Source organism: Fukomys damarensis, unplaced genomic scaffold (assembly GCF_012274545.1).
Source record: "Fukomys damarensis isolate Sample0158 unplaced genomic scaffold, DMR_v1.0_HiC HiC_scaffold_14, whole genome shotgun sequence".
Classification (NCBI taxonomy): Eukaryota; Metazoa; Chordata; class Mammalia; order Rodentia; family Bathyergidae; genus Fukomys; species Fukomys damarensis.
Genome location: NW_022900926.1, coordinates 48,200,646 through 48,210,460, shown reverse-complemented (window position 1 = coordinate 48,210,460; position 9,815 = coordinate 48,200,646). Strand labels below are relative to the sequence as shown.

Sequence of the window (9,815 nt, the reverse complement as noted above, 5' to 3'; positions counted from 1 at the left end):
CCCCAGGCATAGCGGCTCTCGGCGCCCGCTCCGAAGGCTCAGGGGCTGGACCCGGAGGGCGCGGGCCAGCCGGAAGCTCCTGGAGTAAACTTTCCTCTGGTGGGCGCGGAGCAGGGACACCGCGGTCGGAACTCAGCGGAGCTCCTAGACGGCAGGCGTCCCCCTCCCGGCTGACTCCCCCGCCCTTCCCTCCGGAAAGTACGCACGGCGGTCGCCGGTCTTCGCGCTCCTCCTCCCGCGGCTCTCCAGTCGCCGCCCCGGGTGGCACCTCCTCGCCTCTTTCGTTGGCGTCTCTCGGTCCGCCGCGCGACCTGGGACGAGACAGAGAGAAGAGTGAGGAGCGGCTTCCCTCCGCGAGCCCGCGCGGACCTCGCCTTCCCCGGCCCCGCCACACAGCGTTATCCCAGAGAGGGATTCGCAAGCCAGGACTGGCGCGCCAAGTCCTCCCTCTTTCCTGGCCCGCGCTATATATACGCTTCGAGCCTCCCGCCCTCCTCCTTCCGCTTTCACACTCGTCTCCCGCCTCTAACTTCTCGTTAATCCCCAGCGTCTTCCCGAGCAAACTTCTCGCTCTCCCAGTTCCTTTCTCCTCCGCCTCCGCGGACCACCTGCCTGGCCGGGTCTCCCCCGCGCCCGGACCTCTCCCCCGAGGCTTAGGTTAGGATGAGAGCGAAGTTTCAGGTTACTGGACTCTTCGGGTTTCTTTTCGTACCTTCTTGAATGAGTAGGAAATGGAGGGCCATACAGCTGTAGTTCCCCAGCCTGAGCCCTGCCAGCCCCTCAGATCCCAGAGAGGGTTCAAGTCATCTCCAAAGGGGCAGAGGGAGTCAGCGAACAAAGCGGCTGGGACCCTGGGCGGGATGGCAGTCGGGACCGAAGCTGCTCGCCAGCCCGAGAATGGGGAGAGTCCTCCGCGCACCTCCGGGTTCCGTCCGGTCTGCTGCTCCCCGCCGCTCACCTCCGCGCCCAAAGCCAACTCCAAACGCCCCGGAGTCGCGGGGACTGCCCTGCTCAGCTCAGCCGGCGCGGACACCCCTGGAGACCCAGAGGCCCGCCCAACCTCCACAGCTGGGAAAAACCAACTGGGGCGGGGAGGACTGGCCTTGCGGGAGGATTTTGGCCAATCTGCCGACCTCGGCAGCCTTAGGTAGGGAGATTTAAGGAGAGAGAGTAGGGGGATTTGGGCTGCGCGCCTCCTCCTGGTGGAAAGGAACGAAGAACTTGCTGGGAAAAGTGAGGGAATCCCTTTTTCTTCCCCCTCGCCAGCATCCTTTGGTGGTTCCATATTTTGCATACTGTATTTACCTCGGACGGGAACAAAACAGTTGGTGAATCTCCTGGAATTCACTCTGCTTCGGGGCACCTTTGGCAGGGATGAGATGGATTGAGGCGGGTTAGAACAGCACAAAGCAGCAGCAGAAGGAAGTGACCTGAAAACGTACAGCGGCAGCAGCAAACGCCCAGCAGGTTGTAAGGACGCTTCAGAAAGTCTCCCCAACCAAAGAGGCACCTTAGGATGTCAACTTCAGATTCGGGTGGAGTTAATGCGCTGCCGCCTGCCCCGCCCCCGCACATCCCGGGGAGCTCTGCAACTTATGAGCAGAGAGCAACTTTAAAGAGGGGGGACAGGGGAGAACCGACTCATTCTTGATTCACTAGGTTTTCTCTTCCCAAAATTAAAAGCAGAAAGAGGAAAAGAGCTGCCAAACCATTTTAGAAACAAAAGGCAAATACCAACGACTTGAGTCACCCAGAAAGCGGATCCGCCCCCCTTCATCAGACGTGGCGCCGGGAGTCACTTAGAGAGAGCACATGGCTGAGATGGCAGGGAGTGGGGCCTGGTAGGGTTACCAGGGAAAGCAGAGGTTCGTCCCAGTCAGTCGTCCCAGAGGGTGCATGATGGGATTAGGGAAAGGGACATATGGAATGGTTTGTAGGAAGGATCTGTTGTTATTTGAAAGGGACTTGAATCCTGAAAGACATTTCCTGGCTCTGGCAAAATTCAGTATCCTCTTTGTCCCATTCAAGTAGTTTTTTCCAACATGTCAGAAGGCCCAGGCGTCTTCATTTTAAAAAGAGAAAGTGTTGATTAGGTGAAAGACTGATGGAAAAAATTAGACCTAGTATAGAGAAAAATAAGGGATGCTGAAGTTTGTTTCTGGAACGTGTGTATTTGACGTTGAAGGCCGGGACTCTAGATCTACAACTTACTAGTTTTGTACAAAGAGATGGTCTGCAGAAGCGCAAAACTGGCCCAGACACAAACCGCAGAGGCTGGAGTTTGCAGCGATTTGTGCAGAGAAAAAAAAAAAAAAAAAAAAAAAAAAAGCCAGTTTCATTAATTTACATTTGCCATGCATTTACCTAAATTCATTTTTCTTATTTTTAAAATGTTTTGCAGCATAAATGTGAAACACTGAAAAAAATTTCAGTAACTTGTGATGTTTTTAAATCCCAGGTGTTATAATTATATGAATATATGCACATGTTAAAACTCACATGACGTTGCACATTGAACTCAGTTCTACTATATGAACATTTCTAAACTAAAATTAATGATGCATAAAAATATTTAGGAATGCTTTGACGTATTAAATCTGATCCTATCTCAAGAGAAACTTCTCTAGCAGGATAATGAGATGCACTTTAGTATTTAGAAAACTAATACATGTTCTCATCTGATCTTCTAAGCAACTGAGAGGCAAAATAGATATCATCTGTATTATTGTATTGTGTTTTTGGTTGTTATTGTACTTTAAAAAGGAAAAACACCAGGGCTTGAGTTTATAATAGCTAATATTGACTTACTGTCTTCTACTTGTTAAGTTTTATGCTGATTAGTTTATAGAAATTAGCTCATTTATTCCTCACATCAGTACCCAGGTCCTCTCCCTGCAGATTTACAGATGAGAAAGTCAGTACAAAAATAAATTATGTAACTTGTTCAAATGAATGAATGAGCCCTTCTACCTGCCTCTCACATATATTTTCCATGTCTTACCTTCGAAAGGTTAAGGGGCTTGTGCAAAGTCTTACTCTTCAATCAGATAGAACATAAATCTCACTCCTGGTTCTCTTTAGACTTCTTAAAGACATCACACACACACACACACACACACACACACACACACACACACACACACACACTTTCCTATAGCCAGCAACAGGTTATAATAAATGAATGGAGACCAAGAAAGATCCTTTATAGTTTCAACACTTATTTGCTGTGTGTCTTCTGTATATTTGCATTTCTTAATTTTTAATATAGGACCACTAGTAAAGCTTTAAGTCATTGCTGTGCGAATTAATGTAGTCTATGTAACACATTTAGCAAAATCACCTACTATTATTGTTCTCTCCTTAATTGTTCTCTCCTTTCTACCTGTCATTTATTATGACCCATTTTGTCTGTGACTGTGTTACTGATAGAAGTACAAGGATTGATAATTAAAAAATCATAGAGTTGCCAGATCTAACAAATAAAAATACAGGATATCAGTTAAATTTGAATTGCAGATAAACAAGGAATGATTTTTGGTATAAATGTGTTCCATGTAGTATTTGAGATACACTGTCACTAAAAAATTAGTTGTTTATAATTGGGATTCAAATTTAATTGGGTATTCTGCATTTGAGGTGGAACAAAGTAGCTCATAATCTGGTTGAAGTAACAGATACAGAAACATAAACTCTCAATGCTGAATGAAGGGCAGTTGGTGTGTCCTTCTATTCCACCTGTCTTTTATATATTTTATTTCTGTTTCTGCTATTTTTATAGGAATGGGATAATTGTATATTATTCATAATCTTTTTTTAAACCACATATATTTATGTGTCTATACATATAGGCATATTTTCTTTAAAATAAAAAAATTCCATATGTGGATTCTTATAATTTTTTAACAGCCTTATTGAAAGATACTTAGATCAGAAGCAACTTTTTAAAGACAGTTTCTTCAAGTGAGAAAAGCTTGCTAGGATCAGTTCTATTTTGATTGTCTTAAGCATTAATTACCCTAAATTATCATACTTTCTTTACTCCAGACAGCTTGAAATTTTTTTTTATGTAGTACTTTTTACATACTCCAAAGCAGGACAGGATTTCAGAGCACATTTTTCCCCATGTATTCTTCCATTCCAAAATGAAATAAAGGGAAGAGTGAACTGTCTTGACAAGAAAGATCCAACTTACTGTTCTCAGTAGGTCAATTTATAGCCTCTAGGAAAATGTCTCTACACTGTCACTTATTTAGAAAATCACAATTTTTCTTCTAATAATACAAAAAGAAATCATTAGCAAATTATTTAAATATTGCTAATAAATCCTGGGAAAACAAGGAGTAAATTTTTGAAAAGACCAATTATAGCTAGCAGAAAAAATGCAAGGCGGTCCAGCATGGACATACACTAAGATTCTTTAAATAATAGCTAATTTTGATCTTTGTCTTAAATTAGTATAAGAGTTAAAAAAGGTGAACATTCAAATCTAAACAAACACCTAAAACAGAGTCTGGCATTGGTGAACACTATGCATATGTTTTAAAACCTTGAACCAACACTTCAAACCAGAATGACGAACTTGAGTCTAATAAAGGAAAGAAAATTCTATATGGAAAAATAAATGTTAAACATTGTTAATTATTAAAAAATTTTTCATGAACTGATTTTGAATCATTTTAGCAAAGTTTTCTTTTCTAAGATATATTAAGTAAACTGTACACAAGGGAATGTGTCAAAAATGACATTTGTCTAATTAATAGGACAGTTGAAGCTAGTAAAAAACATAATAAAGATGTCTCAAAATTCATTAGACATTAAATAAATATTAAAGAGGGAACAAACCAAAAGGCTATACAGTGGATCCTTGACTTACAAACTCAACAGCTTCCTGAAGGTTGGTTGTAACTCAAGTTGGTTGTAAGTCAATACAGCTGAGAACTGGATGTTTACCTGGGCACATGCTATAGATAACAGGAGGCAGATGAATCTTCCATTAACCTAATTAACCCAAGTTGTTTGTATGTCAGGCAGGTTGTAACTTGGGGGTCCACTATGATATGCTGAAAAGGTTAAAGTAGCTGAAAATATGTGATTCTTCTAGTTTGAGGAAATAATGAAAGGTGAATGAAAACAATTGTATTGTAAGATGAAGAACTATGCAAATAGCTAATGTTCTCACTCAACATTAATTCAATAAATGCTTTACGAAGACCACACCTTATGTATCCTATGTATGCTACCTATTTGGCATATTGGATTCGATGGATAAACACCCCTGCCCTCAGATAACTCACAGTTTAATATATAATGGTGCAAAGGTCAGGATAGAAGGGCTAGAATATCAGAATGTCAGAAGAAGGTAATGCCTCAGTTGCATTTTGAAGTATTAGTAAGAATTTGCCAGTCCAAAAAATAAAACAAATTGGTGAAGAAACCGCATTTTCCCCCCAGTTTTAGAGACTATTTAGAAAGGAACACTGCACCTACAGGAAGGAGTAATGCAAATCAGGTTTGAAATACGGTGGAATCAGATTACTGACCTCCAGTCTAAAAATGTAATGCACCTTGTAAAGCCAGGGAGCCAATGAAGAGTTCAGTGGGGGAAATGATCATGTGCATTTAATTATAGGTAGAGAAGACTGAAAATAGGGAGAAAAGTTTGGAGGTCCACATCAGAGATGATCAAGAGCCAAACTAAGGTAGAGGTAAAAGTTAAGCAAGACAGGAACAGATTTAGAAAAATGGCTCTCAGCACGGTTGCACTGTCCCAAGTGGGCATTTTGTGTATTTCTGGAAGCATTTTTCTGGTTGTCAACAAGAATTAAAAAGCACTTCTGGTATTTAGTGGGTAGAGGCCAGGGATTATAGATATCCTGTAATTAGAGGAGCAATGTCATACAGTGAAGAATTATTCTGTACCCCACTTGACATTCATTCATTCATCTAGAGAGGCATTCTTGTAGATGGAACCCTGAAGTTTTAGCCTAGAAACTGCATTTCACATTTCAACTCCAAATACTCATAATATGGTCTTATTATACACTGAAATTTTCAGAAATACAGCTACCTTGTTCATTATGAAGAATATTGTTTTATTTGGAACTTTACTAAAAACAAACTGGCACGTGACTCATTCTTGAATAATCAACACAACCCACCTGTATCACTTTTTACTTTTAATTGTGCTTTTTTTTTTTTTAAAGCAACAGCTATCTATTACTGATTGGTTTTAAGAAGAACTTCACTTGGGTCACAATATTTATAATTGAACTTTGTTCATTTTCCTTATATAGTCAATGAATGATTAGAGAAAGCATGTTGCTTTTGGTCTAAGATTCTTTCATTGAGCTATGGCACTTGCATATCTACATTTTATATATTACATTTTATAGGTATATTAGAACTTCTAAGATTTTAATCCATGATCTCTCCTCTTTCCCGAATTTCTATTTTATTTCAAAATGTCTTATACTTTAAAGCTCTTTGTAATATTCATTTGAATATTGGTTGAGAGTATCTTAAATCCTAGATTATTCATAAGTGGTGGAAGTATATTGCCACTTCCTTAGGTCTATAGTGTAATCATGCCCAAATAGTTCTATGTTTCATCACATATTATTTAGTACTTAATTGTTCTTCTTTTACTTCATTAATATTCTAATTAATATAGTATGTAGTTTTAGAATTATGTTGCCACATTTCACATAGTACTATGAAGAGAATTTTATAAAATATGTTTTAAAAAGAAACAGGTTTTACCAGGGATTTGGCTCAGTGGTTCTGCTGCCTGCCTTGCACAAGCACAAGGGCCTGAGTTTGATCCCTGGTACCACAAAAAACATAAAATAAAAATAAATAGGTTTAGAAAATGTGAAAACAACCTATATAGATCTTTAAGGGTTAGAAACTACAAATTTCAGTGATGTATTTTTTTTCAAGGTGAGAATTCAGACATTTATAATTTTAAAAATTTCAGTATTACAGATAGATTTTATATTTTTAAATTATATACAAGAGAAATTTGTATAATTCTAGATTGATGAGTCAAGTGTAATTCAAAAGAATCCAAATAATATCTAGAAAAAGGATAGAATGGTGAACCTATCTGTTTGAAGAATCTATTGTTTAAAGCTATTGTCTGATAAAAGGAAGTTGTGGTATATATTTAAGTCAGCAATGTTACCTCATATCCATTCTTAATGTAAATCAATCCAACTTTGGAGATGACACTGAAGAGTTTTCATTTCCATAATTCCCTAATTCCAAGATAGTTTTCAAACCAAAACTGAAATTAAGCCAAGAAATGGGAACAGTTGCAATTATAGCAACCCTTGAAATTTAATTAATTTCAATAAGATTTAATACAGTTAAAATGTTTATTAATGTGCTTTCTCCTTTTTTGTAGTGCTCTACTCATTTTGCTTTGCAAACAGAAAGACTTCCAGAGCTAACAATTTCCCTTTAAAATTTTCTAATTCTGGCCAACAGGAAATCTATTGTATATCCATGGCACAAGTCAAGAACCCAGCTTTTCAAATCCATTTTTTAAGTCTTTCCCATCAAGCCAAAACACTGTACTTAGATCAAGAAGATGTCTGCTAGCACTGCTTGAAATGTTCAAATCCAGTAGTTAGTATTTATCAGATTTAATTTAGGCTCACCCATACAAAGGCAAAGAAAGAAAAGGAACAAGATATTTTGGAATAGAACTTTATCCTATTACCTTGGTAATGACAATAAAAGGAGGCTAAAGGTTTTTAACTAGGAATGCAACTAATGTCAAATCACCTGGCTGAACAGGGTAATAATGCTGCAGTAAAGTTCAGTGCAGAGCACTTGTCAAAGGATATCTACAATGAACTTGAATAAAAGCCGTTGGAAGAATGTATGACATTGGGAATAACTTTAATCCAATAAATATTCATATAGTGGCATTAACAAAGTGTTGATACTCAAAGTATCTTAAGACCAGTGAGGAACAGTCACTGCAGTTCAATAATCAGACAGGGATCCAACTGTGAACAATTAATCAGAGTTTATTGATGAATAGAAGGCTGGCATAGCCAGAGAATAGTAAAGGCACTTAAAGGTTTCTGATCATATCCACAACCAGTCTCCATATTATGCACAGTTATGATAATTTAGTTCCATAATTTCCAAGCTTCATGGTAAGAAATTGGAAGTGTCTTTAAAATAAGAAGAGAGGTAGGAATATGGCTTAGTGGTAGAAAAGCTTGCCAGGCATACTAGAGACCCTGTATTTGATCCCTAGCACTGCAGAACAAAAAAACTCAATACCCTACAGTAGCAATGGATAAACTGAGTATTCATTATTTATTAAATAAATATATTAAAGAGTATAGGGTGAGTGCTTCTAGACACTGTTCTGAGAACTGAGGGTACAATGGTGAGTAAGACAGACAAGGCCCAAGCTTTCATTGAACTTATTTCCACTAGTTGATTGAATCAATTGACCCAAGTGTGGAAGTCTAGTTTTCTTTTTTAAATTTAATTAAAGTAGTTTGTTATTCAAAATAGTGAACACATATTAAGAGAGAATAGGATAAAAACCTATATACCTATTAATTAACTTTACAAATTATAAATATGGTTTTATTTTATTGTCTTTTGCACATAATTAAAATGTATAATTTGGTAAATTTTGGCTTATGTAAATACTCTTGAAACCATCACAATAGAAAAAGAAATTGTTACTCTTAAAATTTTCTTGTGCCTGTTTATAATCCATCTATTCGCATGTCACCTGTACTCTGTCCTATCCCCCTGCAACCATAATTTGATTTCTATCACTACAAATGAGTCTGAATTTTCTAGCATTTCCCATAAATGTAATCACACACCATGTGCATATCTACCATTTTCCTTTAAGCATGGTCAATCTCAGATGAATGCACATTGTTTCAAGCATCATTGATTCATCCCTTTTATTTACTTACTTTTGCTGAGTAGTATGTCATAGTGTTGGTATGGGACATTTTGTTTGTCTTTTGCCTCTTGATGGACATTGGACTACTTCCAGTTGGTGTTATCACACATAAGGCTGTGGGAAACACAAAATTTAGCCTTTGTATAGACATGATTTTTTTTTCTTTTGGATAAATATGAAGAGGTAGAGTGCTTGGGTTTTTTGATAGATTTATTTTTAATTTGTTCAGAAATTTCCAGACTAGCATGAAAAGTGGTTGTACCATTTTGCATTCCAACCAGTAAGGAATATGAATTGCAGTTGTTCCACATCATTCCAGCACTTGTAATGGTCAGATTTTAAAATTTCTAAATATTCTTTAAAGTATGCAGTTATATCTCATTTTGCTTCTCGTAATGTGCTTTTTTGCCAGTCCTGTATCTTCTTTCACAAAATCTCTGGTCAATTCATTTGCCCATTTTTTTTTTTTTGGTTTTTTTGAGACAGGGTCTCACTATGTAGTTGAGACTGACCTGGAACTCACTATGTAGCCCAGGCTGGCCTCGAATTCACAGTGATCCTCCTGCCTCAGCCTCCCAAGTGCTGGGATTACAGGCATGCGCCACCACGGCCGGCTTCATTTGCCCATTTTTTAAAACTGAGCTGTTTGTTTTCTTATGATTAAATTTTAAGTGATTCTTTATATATATTTTGTAACTAGTAATAAATAATAATAAATTGGAGTCCTATACCCAAACAAAAACTGTTGAAGCTCATGATTTCAGGAAAAAGTAAAGAATCCTAGAAGCACCACCACCACCACCATCACCGCGGGGGGGGGGATATTTATAAAAAATATGTGATTCCATTTCTTTCTCTTGCTCTAAGA

The 9,815-nt window shown here is 38.4% G+C and overlaps 1 protein-coding gene across 3 annotated transcripts; it reads right to left on the bottom strand.

Moving 5' to 3' along the window:
• Positions 1-6: 6 nt before the first annotated feature.
• LOC117286015 (translation initiation factor IF-2-like) lies at positions 7-1,297 on the bottom strand. 3 transcript variants are annotated; one of them, XM_033763350.1, is made up of 2 exons: positions 713-1,297; positions 7-311 (listed from the first exon to the last, which is right to left on the bottom strand). In XM_033763350.1, the coding sequence occupies exons 1-2, from the start codon at positions 1,292-1,294 to the stop codon at positions 39-41; spliced, it is 855 nt and encodes a 284-aa protein (XP_033619241.1). In that variant the 5' UTR covers positions 1,295-1,297; the 3' UTR covers positions 7-38. The 3 variants fall into 3 exon arrangements, with proteins under 3 accessions (XP_033619241.1, XP_033619242.1, XP_033619243.1); XM_033763351.1 differs by having other exon boundaries at positions 920-1,297; XM_033763352.1 differs by having other exon boundaries at positions 959-1,297.
• Positions 1,298-9,815: the final 8,518 nt, after the last annotated feature.

Excerpts from the sequence above, each read along its gene's own strand:
- LOC117286015 (XM_033763350.1), bottom strand. The coding sequence starts at position 1,294 with ATGCAAAATATGGAACCACCAAAGGATGCTGGCGAGGGGGAAGAAAAA. Across the intron at positions 312-712 it reads TTTCCTACTCATTCAAGAAG|GTCGCGCGGCGGACCGAGAG; the intron begins GTACGAAAAGAA and ends GTCTCGTCCCAG.